This window comes from Aptenodytes patagonicus, chromosome 25, assembly GCF_965638725.1.
Source record: "Aptenodytes patagonicus chromosome 25, bAptPat1.pri.cur, whole genome shotgun sequence".
Taxonomy (NCBI): Eukaryota; Metazoa; Chordata; class Aves; order Sphenisciformes; family Spheniscidae; genus Aptenodytes; species Aptenodytes patagonicus.
Genome location: NC_134973.1, coordinates 1,246,662 through 1,260,636, shown reverse-complemented (window position 1 = coordinate 1,260,636; position 13,975 = coordinate 1,246,662). Strand labels below are relative to the sequence as shown.

Below are 13,975 nucleotides of genomic sequence, written 5' to 3'. Positions count from 1 at the left end.
GCAGGGTATGCAGATGAATTGCTTTAGAAAAACACATTAGCAAAGCAAAAGTTTATTCTAGGAAGTAGGAGGTGGGAGAATTGGCAGTAATTCTCCCTAGTATCCAAGGTATTATTAGAGGCTTATCCCTGCTCTGCACAGTAATCACATTGGAAATTTTTGATTAGAAAACAAAATCTAAATGAGAATTATGAATATTCATTAGGTGTAGAGATTAATATGCATAATTATGCAAATTAGACAGCAATTAAACACCAATTCTCTGGGGAAATGATTAACACAAAGGCACAGAAATAGAAGGATGTAATTTGAAAGAAGTTTCTGGTTAAATGAACAGTAAGGGGAGCGGAGGAGACAAATACACGGCGTGTTTGCCATAATAATCAGCTTTGCTAAAACGAAATTGGAGTGTGCCCTGCAACCCTGCCCCGCTATGTCCTTGCTCCCACACGCACCCCCGTCCCTGCCACTGTCCTGCGCCTCTGCTGTCACTGCTGCTGCGAGCAGGTCTCTGCTCCTAAAAGAAAATCTCCCGTAAGGCCCTGCCGGCACCTCGTCTGTGGGCAGTTCGCTATCGTTGGAAGAGCCGGTGTGGAGGGGGTCCCCAGAGAGCCCCCGGGGCGCCTGGCACTGGGGGTGGCACAGAGTGATGCTGGACGCTGCTGGGAGCCGCTGCAAGAGGTGTCTTGTGCCGCCCTGTGGCAAGTGTGGCCGTATACCCCCCGCAGTGGGGTTGGGGTTTCCATGGGACGAGGCAGAGAGATGGCTCTGGCCGGTGCCATCCGCGCTGCTCAGCCTCCTGCAGATCCGGGATTTCTCCCTGTCCACCCCGGCTGAGCTCGCGCTATCTGCGTAGCGTCTCCAAACCCCAGCTGCAGGGCAGAACGATGCCCCCGCCCTGCACAGCCCCCTCTCAAATCCCCAGCTTTGCCCCCATGAGCCTTTGAATGGGGAGATGGCAACTGCCGCTGACCGACCCCTGGTCACCCACCGGAGCAGAGGAGATGGATCAGTACAGTCGGAAATCCTGCTGCCGAGTCGAGGCTCAGCTGCCAGGAAAGGTTTCTTCTGTGCAGTCATGGTGCCAGCTTGAACTGCGAGAGCTTTGCTGATGCGACTCCCCGGGCTTTTTTTGTCCCGGTGGACGTTCGCCATCTCCCCTGGGTGCCTAGTGTGCTGGTAGCCCAAGAGACGCAGCCTGGGTGGACCTGGCAGACGATGAAAGGAGATGATTTCCTACCGCAGTCTGTGTGCAGGGACATTGCAAAACACTCCTGTTTGGTCCTTTGCCATTTTGGGTCGGATCCCCTTTGTCAAGGATATGCTTGGGAGGGCTAAAAACGAGATGGATGGGAGCGTGCTCTGATCGGCCCTGTGTTGACAGCGCACCTTCCCCTGCGGGAGCATGAGGGGGCTTAAATAACAAATGCCCTTGAACAAGTGTGACTAAGCCACAGGTAATGTTGTACCCCCAGCAATTCCCATCTGAGGCTCTTTCAGGTCTGGGCACTCTTTTAATCTGCTGGGGTGCAATGAAGAACAGAGTTTGGCCTGTGACCTAGCAGCACCATAGGCAAAAATCGGGAGCATCGGGATGGGCGCAATGAGTTTTTAATTCATAATCCTCTTCACCATCGGTCTCCGGGGAGAAGAGGTTCATGGATGCTCTCTGGAATAAAGCAAGTTAAAATACTTGTTTCTCCTCTTCCCACTGTCGCGTGTTTTGAAGCGTTTCCAGGCTGTGGTGGGATTTGCTTTGAAGTTTGTGGAATAAACTCCCAGCTGGAGTGGGAAGGTGAGGAGGGAGAGGGGAGGATCAGTCACGCCAAGTGGAAGTGGTTTATTAATGAAAATATTGTTTTGTTTGTAGAAGGAAGAGTTAATTTTGCGAGAACACCTTTGAGGTTTTGCTGATAAAGCAAGAGTAACCTTTGTTCTTCCTGTTTTTCGGTAGGTTTGGATGAAAGACCGGGATCAGGTTCCTGGGGAACGGGAGATCAAAACAGCTCCACATTTGACCAAGGAAGGGTAAGGACAAAGCACAAACACCGAGCTCCAACCAAAATAAACGGGGGCTTTACCATGGCTTCTCAGCGTGTGCGTTTGTGCCCAGGTTGGGTCTAACCCTGGAACAGCTTTTCTTGCCCCATTTTGGACGTTGGTTCTGTTAACCCTGTGGGGGTGACAGCAGGGAGAGGGGCCCCCCCGTCCCCATCTCTCCAGGCTTTGCTGCCTTGAGATCGCCCTGGCGAAGGCTTCTCCTCCAAAAACCTGCCCTAGGCCCGCATCCCGTCTGGGCTCCCCACGGCTGCTCAGGCCTCTCCCCTTCCTGCGCTCAACTTTGGCATGGAGATAGGGGGGCTCCTGGCCACGGGGTGGGAGAGTCCCCAAAGAGGGTCGCGGCTGAGTGGGTTGAGGGATCTCAACCTGATGGTCTGTGCTTTTGGCAAAGCTTGCTGAGCACCCGCCATGCACGGCTTTGGGAGCCCGAGGGGCCGACTGGGGCTTGCTTTGGGGGGAATCTACCACGTCAGCTGGCCGAGGTGCCCTCGGCGGGGATGGAGAGCACGGGAAGGGTTTCGCAGGGAAGGAGTCGAGGCTGCGACAGCGCGTAACTGAGGCCTGAGGAGGGGAAGAGAGGAAAGACATTAACTTAATTGAAATGGTGTTATTTTGACAGATGCTCATTTTAATGGGTTTGTGTGATTCGTTTTTGCAATGGCACCTTTCCCTTCCCGTAGGTCAGTGGCGGAGCAGGTGCTGTGGTGTCATTTCTCATTTTTATAGGCCTTCTCCTTGCCCCTTCGCCCCTCTGGCTCGGGGAGGAGGCTGCCTGGTTCTCACCTGGTGGGTGTCGAGCTGCTGGGCAAAGGCAGAAACTGCCTGAGAGCTGCCAGCATGGGGCAAACCCCCCGTATGTCCCTGCTTTGGTGCTGTATCCCCTCCCAGTGCCACAGCCTCGTGGCTGCACTGCCCTGCTCTCCCTTCCCGTGAGGATACGATCATTTCTGTGCCGTTTTTACAAGGAGCCTTTGACTTTGACCATTCCTGCTATGGGAGAGACTGAGCTCTTGACAGCCTTGCGTTTTGGCATTTGACTCGGCATCCCCACACGCCTAGCAGTAACTCTCCTGTGTTGCTTCAGCAGAGCTATGGCGAAGGCCCCCACTACGGCGAGCACAGGGACCTGCCATCTCACAACAGCATATCTTCATCACCATTCCTGGGAGCTGGACTAGTGGGTAAGTGCCTTTCAGCTGCCTGGCGGGTTTGTGGTCAAAACAGGGGAAATCTAACGCAGAATGGCACATGGTGGTGGGAGCGTTTGCACTGGCCGGCGTTGCTGTTCCCCATGTCAGACCTGCTCCAGAGGTGTTCTCAAAGCTGTTGTTAAAGGAGCTGCTGTCCAGAGAGTCTCATCAGTGCCTGACGTTCATGACAGCCGCCGTATTTTATGTGCGTGATTATTTTTCCATGCTTTACAGTAGCACCCAGAGGCAATAGCGGAGATTGATGCCCGCCATGCTGGCATGGGGTGGGCTGAATTGACTCTTGGGAGCTGGTAATCAAGGGTGGAAAAGCACCAGGAGAGTGGGGGAGAAAAGGCACAGCTCATCGTTAAGGTCTTGCAACAGGCTCGTGGCCGCTTTGCTTTCCAGCCTTGCAGCCCCAGGGTGGTGCAATCTCCGCAGAGAGCTGGAGGTGCTCCCCCTCGCTGCAGTGGGGTTTGGAGGGCCTCTTCTTGTGTCCTGCAAGGCTCCGGCAGCCCCACCTGGCTCCTCCATCCCCTGCTGCAACTGGGCAGCATGAGGAGCTCGCGGGGGCCGGCGAGTGCTGTGCAGTCCCGGCCCCACCTGCTGTGCCGGAGACGGTGATCATGCGTGACTGGATGCGTGCGACAATTTACCCAGTTACCTCTCCCAGCTCAGGGGTGGGAGGAGAGATTAAGAGCGGAAAATATCCATCCTGAAGGGCTTAGAGAGCTCTAATGACATTAGGTCAGGAATTGGGGTTAGTCCTCCCCACCTTTGCCCACGCAGTGGTGGTTAAAACCCTCCAGCGAGTGTGGAAGAAGCAGTGTTGGGACAGGGCCCCGCAGCTAGCGGTGTTTGCTCGTGGTTTGAAGGGTGGGGTTAGAAGAAGGAATTGTGTTTGAAACAGAAAATCCCCACCATGATAGGAGGTTCCTCCTGCGGAGCTGGTAGGAAAGGGGAAGAGAGGAGCGGGGTCGTGCTGGGAAGCGAGCAGCCACGCGTTTGCTCCTCCTGGCTCGTGTCTGGGGCAAGGGGCTCACTCTCGGCAATGCTCCCCCCTTTCGCTCCTCTTACGGTCAGGGGGGACGATGTTTAATTGCCCCTCGGGGGTCCTGCGCAGGAGTGGAAGAGCGTTTCCAAGCAGCTCCCCCCTGTCCCTCTGCAAGGGTGGTTATTCCTTCTCATTTCCTGCCCCAGGAGGATGTGAGCAAAGCAGAAGAGATGTTTCTTAATAAGACGGGGGAGCCTTGATGCAGTTCAGCAGGGTTTCTTGGGGGTGTGCGTGGGGGGGACCCATCCCAACCTGTCCCACGCCTGGGGCCAAGGCAGCCTTGAGAGCTTCTAGCCAAGAAGGAGCTGCCTGGGGAGGAACACGGAGGTTTCCCCTTTGATGTGTGCAGGGAAGACGCATTTGGCTTCTTCTCAAAGACAGGGCTCCCAGTCTTTGGCAAGCGCCGCGGCACTCCCCAGCAAGGCTGTGAGCCCAACTGGTCCCCAGCACGTGGAGCCGGAGCCTCTGCTGCCCCAGCGGGTGATTTCCACCGGCTGCCTCAGCAGTGGAGGGCGAGCTGCGGCCTTGTGGCCGGCAGGACGGCGGCCATGCACCGTGCCCAGGGCTCGAGTGCCCGCCGGGGCTGCGTCTCCCCACACCGGCGCAAGGTCTCGGCTGCTGGCCTGGGCAGTCGGCTGCAGCACCAGGAGCTCCGCTGCTGAAACAGGAGCTGGGGAGGCCAGGAGAGAGCAGCCAGGAGGGGCAGGGGGCTCCTCACATTTCAAAGTCACTTTTGTTCCTAAAATTCAATGTGGTTAAAGTAGAAAACATCAATTCCTGGAGCAGGTTCCAAAATACATAAGTTTTGCTTTGCCTCTGTGCTCGCATGCTGAGAAGGATGGACTGGAGGAAGATCACGGGTGGGATTTTCTCTTCCTCTTCACCAAGCTGCTTCTGAAAACTTTTCAAGTGGCAAAATGATAAGTGGAAGGGGAGAGAAAGGAGAGCAGAAAAAAAATAATGCTTTTGCATACAATAGTGTAAAAGCAGTGGCAAAGTGGGAGGGAAAGGTGAGTTTTGGAGATGTGTTACTTCAGCTGCCAGTCCCTGGTTTCCAGCAAGGTCCCCCCTGGGGGCAGTGGGCCAGGCAAGCTCGTGGTAGTGGGGCAATTGAGTGGAACCGATGAATTTTAAAATGTGAGGAGAAGGAAGGAGCAGATTAGGATGGACATGTCCAGTGGTACTGGATGGACAAAAGGTGCTTGAGACTATCGCCTAAGCCCTTCTCCAAAATCAGAATTTGTATCTCTTTCCCACTCGACCTCTATTTCTTCAAGCAGGATCAGAAACTGCTGGAAGAAACATTTCAGGAAGAACATGATCTGTGTTGGAAATGACGGGCTTGGCCAGATAGAGAGGGAGGCTGAGCTGAAAGGATCCCACAAAGAAAAAGAAAACGTGCACGTTGGCATCCCCCGTTGGCACGGGCTCTGAGCGCTGGTCTCTGCCGGCTGCTGCTCGGTTGGGGTGGTGCTGGCCCCCCCCCGGAACCCGTGTCCTCCAGCTTTTGTGTTTCTTGAGTCAGTGCAGCGTCCCAGAGGCAGCCTTCAGCCAGCCGTCCTCTAACAATGGGCATTAGGGACAACGAGCGCCCTTCCCACAGTGAAGGGACGCTGCTGGCCAGGCAGCAGTGGAGAAATGGAGCTAAACTGTGATTGTTTTTTTTTTCTTTTGTGATTTTCCACATGCATCTGGCAAATGGAAAGGAGGCTCCACTCTCACCAGCATTCGGTGGGCTGGGGAACTCCTGCCAGCCTGAGCTTTGAAGCAGCAGTCGTGTCCTTTCAAGGGTGGAGACTTCACCTGCTCCTGAAGGCTGACGACGTTTTGGGGCCATGGTGTGCAGGAGGAGGAGCAGGGGTGCAGCCGGGTGCTCCCCTTCCCACATGAGCCATTTCGCCACTCACAAACTGATCTGACGTGAGCAGGGGTGTGAGGAGAGAGATTTGGGAACTGCAGGGTGTAGTGGCCGTTTGGATAAAGGAGCAGTGGAACGTGCAAGCTTGTTCATCCAAACTTCTTCCTGGTTCATCCAAACTTCTTCCTGGCGTGTCCCTGCGCTGGGAGCTGGCTTTGCAGGGCTGGCCAGGGAAGCTCTGGCTGCAGGTGGGTCTGGCTTGTGGGCAGCGGTGATTGCGCACGGAAGCAGCGCAGAGCATTGGTCTCAGGTGTATTTAGGTAGGGGGGCAGAAAATTGAGGAGGGCAGTGCCAGGACAGCAAACTCCACGAGAAGAGCAGAGCTGGAGGGATTTGTATGGCCCAGGACGGAAGGAAAGTGGGTCTGAGTTCAGGGGGAGCAGGGCACTGCCAGCACATCCCCGAAACCTCCGCTGAATCCCTGCCTCTTGTTCCTGCCTGCCTGTCCAGGCAGGTCCCTTGCACCATCACACCAGCCTGCGCCCTCGTCCCCTGCCCATGGTCCCCCTCCCAAGTGCGGTGTGGAGGGAGCTGCTCAGCTTCTGGGGAGGAGGAAGATGCTTCAACAGCCCATGCTGGGGGAGCAGAAAGCTCTGGTGCAAAGTACCGGACAGATTTAATCCCAGAAGGACAGCATGCCTGTTGTTTCCTGCAAGCAGGCAGCAGTCCCGGCAGCGGGAGTCGCCGGCGCTGGTGGCTGGAGTGATGGTTGCCTGCCTGCTCATCCGCGGGCAGCCCCGGTCCAACCCCCTCTTGGGATGATGGCCCTGCAGATCCCAGGGTGCACGCCTAGTCCATAACGGGTTTGAATTCACATAGCATACTTTGAAAGGGAAAGTGCTGATTTCTATTCAGCTGGGACACACAGATGTGGTATTTGGGGCTTATGGATGTTCTTTAGATGAACATACAGCGCCTGGCACGATGGGAGCTTGGCTTTGGGAGGCACCTTGAGCACAGAGCAGGAGAGGGGCTGCACTGACAGCAGGACCTGTGGGTGCTGCTCCCAGAGCTGGCCTTCCCCTGCCCTCTGGGCTCCCCGAGAGCTGTGGGTGACGCCACTCATGCACTTTCTGAAGGGGATGGTGGGAGGGCAATGTTCAGTCAGATGCTTTCCAAAGCCCAGGTTCCCTCCCTGCCACAGCTTCAGCTCCATAAGGTGATAGGGAAAACCAGAGCTGTCTGCAAGACTAACTGGGCAGGGAGCTCTGGCCTGTGTTGCGCTGGATGGGATAACCTAAATTTAAAAAAAGAAAAAAAAAAGTAAGTCAGTCCCTGAATGGAAATACCGTCAGTGCTTTGAATGAAAATCACCCAAGGCTGCCAGGTGGGGGTCGGTGAACCCGATGAGCAGGGTGCAGTAGCAATGCCTGCGAGCTCCATCACTCCCTCCTCCCAAGTTTTCAGTCTTTGAGCCCTTGGTGCTTCTCCCTGGAGGACGGGTGACGTCCTGGCAAGGTCTGAGCATCACAGCCTCGAGTGGGGAGAGGTGACGGGGACCATCCCTGGCTGCCCGGGGTGGTGCCAGGACACAGCGTGGTGACGAACCGGCTCATCCCAGAGGGTGAGGAGGGCTTTTCTGTTTGTTTTAAGTCACCAATCTTCAAAATCTGCCACTCTTTTACCATTCATCTTCAGTGGGGACAGGCGGGGGAGATTGCTTAAACAGTGGGGAAACTGATAAGCCATAACAGATTTCTTTCTAGTAATTATTTCTAGTAATTAGCTTCTTTTCAGAGGAGTGTTTCTAATCTTGTGTGTATTGTGAGCTGTTGTGGAATGGGTTCTTCCTGGACAATGGTTTTAATCTGCCCACGGACAGGGTTTGTCGCTGCTCCTTGGTTTTTAACATTTTTTTTTTCTCCCCCCTTTTAATCCCCAGCTGTGTTTTTCCTCCCCTTTTTCCCCAGGCAGTAACTCTAATGGAATTACCGGCGCGGGGCTAGGGGGAGGCGTGCGGTGGGTGGCTGTGCCATGGCCGCCGGGGCGGTGGGCGCCAGGGGCTGCACCGGGGCTGCACCGGGGCTCCATTTCGGAGCGCGGGGACGGGGTGATGCGAGGACACTGGTGTGAACTCCCCATGGGCTGGCAGGAGCGTGGGGCACTGCACCTCAGCAAAGTACCTGCCTTCCTCCTGGCAGGCGCTGGCAAAACCCGTAGGCAGCGTTGAATCGCCTTTTCTTGGCTTATTTGCGAGCGGGGCTTGTCTTGAGGAGAGAAATGGCAAAACCACAAGTTTACTTAAAAGCGTGGTTTGCTCTGGTGGAGGTGAGATGCTGCCATCGTCCCGGGCACCAAAGCCAAACCCTGCCGCTGCTGGAGCTGGCGGCCACCTCGGGAAAGAGGAGTTTTTATTCTGTCACCTTGTCTCCGAGCCTGGGAGCAAATCTGCCTTTGGGAGGAGAGAGTGCAAACGGTGCGCAGGGGTTTCTCTGCAAAAGGGTGAAGGCAGGTCCTGAGGAGGCTTCGTCTGAGCCTGGCACAGCCGGATCCTGCAAGAGAGAACATGCTGGGGAGAGGAGAGAGGTTGGGAAATCACTTATTAAGCAGGGTTGAAGGCGGCGTGGGCAGGCAAGGGGCAGGGGAAAGAGCTGGCGGGGGTGGAAAAGGCAGAAGGGGGATGCCAGGACTCGCAGTGAAGCAATGCCATGAAGAGCTGGAAATACTAAATGCTCCCAGCCAGTTTCTGGATGCGCCTTGCTCAAGGTGCCCTCTGCCGTGCTTCACCTTTGCATGCTAAAATTTGCAGAGGTAAATCCAACAGATAGGATTTCCAAGGGAAACCCCTTTCCCATTCAAGGGATTTATTCCCAGTATCTTCTGATATTCCCCCCCCGCCCCCCAAGATCCCTTAACACCTGTCTGCAGGATTTCAGTAATTAGGTCAGGAGCGACATGGTGTTTGGGGAGATTCCTGGCGTTTTCTGCCAAGACCTGCCTCAGTCCCAGTCTTTGCCGTGGTCCTGGGGTTTCGCCACCTTTTCTGGTCGGTGCCCTGGGGCTGTGGCTGCGAAGGGGCGACTCTTGCGAGTCCCAGCGCAACCGGGTTTGCCACATGTGCTGGCTGGCATCTCCCCGGCAGCAGAAACAGCACCTTCTGCTGGCAAGTTCAGCTTTTTCTTGCCCAGCTTGTGGACTTTTTCAACAGGCTAGATACATTCCGATCCAGAAAAGTTTGCCGTTCTTCCTTCTGCCTTGTTTTCCTGGACAATTACATGTAAAATTTCTACTGCTGAGGTTTTTGCTGCTTTTTCTCCTTTTTATGTGATGAAGAAGAAGGGCGCTGGGGCTGGCCTGGGGGGCTGCCCTCCCTTTCCCAATTTCCCCCATCCCGCGAGACGCCCACTGATCCAAGCGTGCAGCAGATTGCTGGTACCAGGCGCGCTTGCTGTCCCACACGAACCGAGCGAGGCATGAAAGACCATCAGGTGAAGGTAGCGGGATTTGGAGCAATACGGTGCAGAGTTGGCACTGGGTTGCCCTTCGTCTTCCTGCGCGCGTGCCAAGAGCCCTGTGGTTCCGAGGTTATCTGGTGACGGCAGAGGCGTTTGGCTTGGCGCTTCACCACTCAAGCCACGCGTGGAAGCGGCAGTATATTATCAGACGGGAGGCCTGGCTGTTGCTGACCAGATAATGCATGGCGCTACCCTGGTTTTCCTCTGGTTTAGGAGTAATTGCGATCCGCCCGATGCCACAACCTGTTGAGTTATTTGTGTAACGTTGCCGGCGCTGTGGCAAATAGAGCTGCTAAGCTCTTTTAAAAATTAGGTCATTTAGGAAATCCGTCCTCTGACATTTTGACCTTTGTTTACTTAACATTTAAGCCTCTGAAACGAAACGGCAGCGGCGCCCAGTGCGTCTGGCTGTCACTGGAGGTGAGGGGTGGCAGGATGCTGGCGTGCCACGCTGTGACCCCCGGCACCGTCGGGAAGTGGGGGGATGTCTCGGGTTTGGGGGTTGTAGTGGGGGAAGCCACTCTGAAATTTTGGCTTGACTTCAAGGCCCCCTGGCTAAGGTTACAAAACCAAGCAGCCTCCTCTCTCTTCCCATCTCCCTGCCCTGTGCTTCAGGGGGGCTGGTTTGGGGAAATTTGCTCCCCACCTCTCTTCATCTGCTCCCCAAAACCTCTTAACCATGTGTGCAGCTGCCTGCCAGCCCAAACGTCGCCCCAGTGCATTAACCTGCATCTTAGCAGGCTTCGGTGATGGCTTTAGGTTAAGCAGATTGGCAAAATCCTCCCCCTCCCAATTTTGCTTACTAAGCCAGACTGGAGGCAGGATGCGATCGCCCCTTTTCGGGGAAGGGCTTTTGCTGGGGGGGGGGGGAGGAGGGGGGCTGGCAGAGCCCGACGCCTCCTGGCCGTATCACGGGCAGAGTCCCCTGCGCCGGCATGGGGCAGCTGCCGGAGCGGGGCCATCCTGCCCTGGGTTCAAAGCCTTTTTGATCATCATCTGCCGTTTCCCTCTTCCCTCCCCCTTTTCCCTGGTGGCACCGTTATTAGGCTGTAATTAACAGCAGGGAAAAATTCCTCATATATTTTCAGTCCAGTTTTTCTTTTTTTTTTTTTTTTTTTTAATGAAAAAGTGCCTGTTCCCCACTAGAAAAATGTCTAATTTCACTTTGCGGGGGGGAACCCCAAAGCAGACTGTTGTGCTGCTGGCTGCCCCAGGCACAGTGTAGAGCTATTCCCTCTCTCCCTGGCCTGGGGTCCTTCCCCGGGGCTGCAACGCTGCCCTGGCACCCATGGGTGCTGCTTGCCCAGGGCCCATGGTGTGCTCCAGGGTGGTGACTGCAAGGGAAGAGACTGCAAGGACATTTCAGAATGGAAACATTTCACCATGTGTGTTGGGTTTCTTCCCTGCTCTCCCCCACCCCACCCCGAAAACACTATTTTCAGCAGTGTGTGGGCAGGGTGAGGTTGAGCATGTTCGATAAAAGCCATCACTGGGTGCTAGAGTTCACTCGGCAGCACTGGGGCACGTGGGCTCGGCTCACACAGGGCTGCTCCCGCGCAGCATCCCGGTCGGCGGGGATGCTCTGGCTGCAAGGAGCCCCGCAGTCTGGGAGGAGCCTGGCCGGTGGGACCTAACGGAGAGGGCTTGGAAAGGAAGGAAACGCTTTTCTATTGAATGCCTGCTCTTTAGATCTGGATGGGTTTTTGGAAAGTTGAATCTCCACCAGGAAAGGGGAAGAAGGTAATCCCTGTGCCATAAGGAGCAGGAGCGCAGCTCCGCACACTGCTGCTCAGCGTGCGCTGGAATTGTATTTCCTATTGTATGGAAAGCGCCCGCAGAGTCTGGTCACTCATGCCTGGCTTTTGGTTTGCTCTGTCACTGCCTCTGCCAAATTTGGCTGGCTTTTTTTAATACGTCTGGAGGGATTTTTTTGCTCTGGTCTGACACTGCCAGTTTCCATGGCCACAAGCACTTCCCTGCATTGCTGCAGTTTTGGGGTTTTGCTGTTTATGGACCAGCCGAGCCCTGCTGTCCATGAACTTAAGAGCTCCTTTTTTAGCAACAAGCTATTACAGGAGGCAGTCACCTCTGCAGAAGGGTGGAGGAAGCTGCGTTACGAGAGCGGGCTTCTCACCTCGGCGGGACGCCCCGGGAGGGCGGGTGCACGGGGGTGCATATGCAAAACCTCCCCTTCCCTCTTACACACAACCTTGTCTTTTCTTTTCTCCGCTGTAGGGAAGAGCAGTGAAAGAGCCTCGTACTCCACATTCGGAAGAGACACAGGGATGCCAGGACTAAACCAGGTAACGATAAAATGCATTGAGATTTTTTGCTTCATTTACTGGCTAAGCTGCTAGGAGTGAGAGCCTGGGAATGAAAAGGAACCTGGTGGTTTGCATCTCGCCTCTCTGCACAAGGTCCTGGAAAGCCTCTGCTCTGCTCAGAAACGTCTGTTGAGTGTCAGGAGTTTATACGAGTGTGTGTTGCTGGCTCAGAAGAGTTGTCAGAGTTTAGAAAATGGGGTTGTAGCAGCTTCTCAGTTCTTTTCAAAACCTCTTCAGACTCACTTATTTTATTGTTAATCCTGTTTCTAACTGATTTGTGTTTAATCAGACATGACCTAGCCAACACTGCCCTCGGAGGGAGTTTCAGTGAGTTGGATCCAAGCGACACCTTTCCTTGTGACAGGGTGGCCGCGGGCAGAGGAGGGCTCCGGGAGGCACCTTCTCCCTCCGGCTGCCTGCCTTGGGGCTCTCAAGCACCGTGCCTGGTGCTGCATGCTCTCCCTCCCCGACCAGCATCCCCCTGTGCCCTGGCCAGCATTCCCGTGTCCCCCCACTCACCAGTTAAGGGGAGGGAGAGTCTGCGAGATGGTTTCTGTGCTGTTGTAGCATCATTTTGAAGGATATTGGGCGGTGTTTTGGTTTTATGGTGGTTCTGTCAATGCAGGACCTGCAGCAGATGCTCATCTGCACAATCAGGGAGGGACATGGCATGGGAGAGCTGCCTCTTGCAGCAACAGCCCTGCCCTGTTGGGTCACCCCATGTGAACCCCGACGGGAGGACCAGGGCTGTGCCGTGGGGAAAAAGTTGCTTCCCGTGGGGAATACCAGAGGCGTAAATCAGAGCCCGGGAACGCAGTCGACCAGCCCTGAGATAATCTAGCCTGCTGCCACCGGCATCCAGAAATAGTTTTTCGGGAAGGAGCAAGCACCTCCGCTTTGATGTGTTGCTGCAACTGCCCCGTCAGTGCCCGAGCATGGCCCCGGGGAAACAGTCCCACCATTTTATTCAAGGGAGCAGCTTTTGACTGGACAGCTTTTTATTTTATACATGTATACACACACATATTACATGTTTTAATTTTACACAAATTTGTCATAATTTCCTCTTCTCTGAACTGAGGATGTTTCCTTTGCTGAAACAGCTGTGCTGGCTGTCTGTGCCAGAGTGGATTTAATTTACCACTGAAGCTGCTAAAATAAAAATGGGACAGACGCCAAGCCTTGCTTTTTAATGTTACGGTTTTGCTGGGGTTTCATGGAGGAGGGGGAGATATAAGGTAACAGAAACAGGGTGGGCAAATGGTGCTGTGGGCTGGGAGAGGCCCTGGCGCGGGCGCACGGGTCCGGATCGGGTGGCAGAGCAGGAGACGGAGCCCGTTTGATGTGGAGGGGAGACAAAACCCCTCTTGTGCGGGGCGGCGGGAGGCGAGCGGGGCCGTCTGCACGCTCGCTGTGGCCCCCAGAACAGTTGTTGCTTCTGGCTCCGGTTTTGGGGGGGAGTTTGACCTGGTTTTTTTCTTTTTGAAAAGCGCTGGAAAATTGTCCAGTGGCAGATGCCCTGGATGGGGAGCACGTTCCTCCCCAGAACACCCTCCTCCAGGGCAGAGCTGTGCCTCCCCCATCGTTTAACCCTTAACCACCTCTGGAGGCATCCCCAGGGAGAGGGAAGGGGAAGAAAATCCCTTTCTCTGGGAAATTGCCTTAAATTCTCAGTGCCTCTCTGGAGGTACCCACTGGAGGAGCTGGGCAGCAGCAACTCAGCCCTCCAGGATCTCCTCCAGGGTGCTATGCCACTTGCTTTTCTTGGCTGGGCTGCTCCGTGGCGCGTAGCGGTTTCAGTGCAAAGGTAATATGACCGGTGGAACAGATTGCAGGAATTTCACCAGCTGTGAATACATGAGCTCCTCTTTCCCTCCCCGACCCCTTTCTGGAGGAGACGGAGTTTTAAAGCAGTGGGTTTTTCTTTCCAGTTTCTCAAAAGCCTGAAATCCTCCTTTACTTCAACGTGTTGC

General features: G+C 55.0%; 1 protein-coding gene across 21 annotated transcripts in view; it reads left to right on the top strand.

Moving 5' to 3' along the window:
- Nucleotides 1-13,975, top strand: part of TCF3 (transcription factor 3) — a 75,673-nt gene that overhangs the window by 39,881 nt on the left and 21,817 nt on the right. For 16 of the 21 annotated variants that reach the window (XM_076359459.1, XM_076359458.1, XM_076359456.1 and 13 more), the window contains exons 4-6: nucleotides 1,955-2,028; nucleotides 3,146-3,242; nucleotides 11,914-11,981. In XM_076359459.1, the coding sequence (XP_076215574.1) occupies nucleotides 1,955-2,028; nucleotides 3,146-3,242; nucleotides 11,914-11,981 (239 nt within the window). The remainder of the gene's footprint in view (nucleotides 1-1,954; nucleotides 2,029-3,145; nucleotides 3,243-11,913; nucleotides 11,982-13,975) is intronic. The other 5 variants (XM_076359472.1, XM_076359471.1, XM_076359474.1 and 2 more) reach the window with 1 other exon arrangement.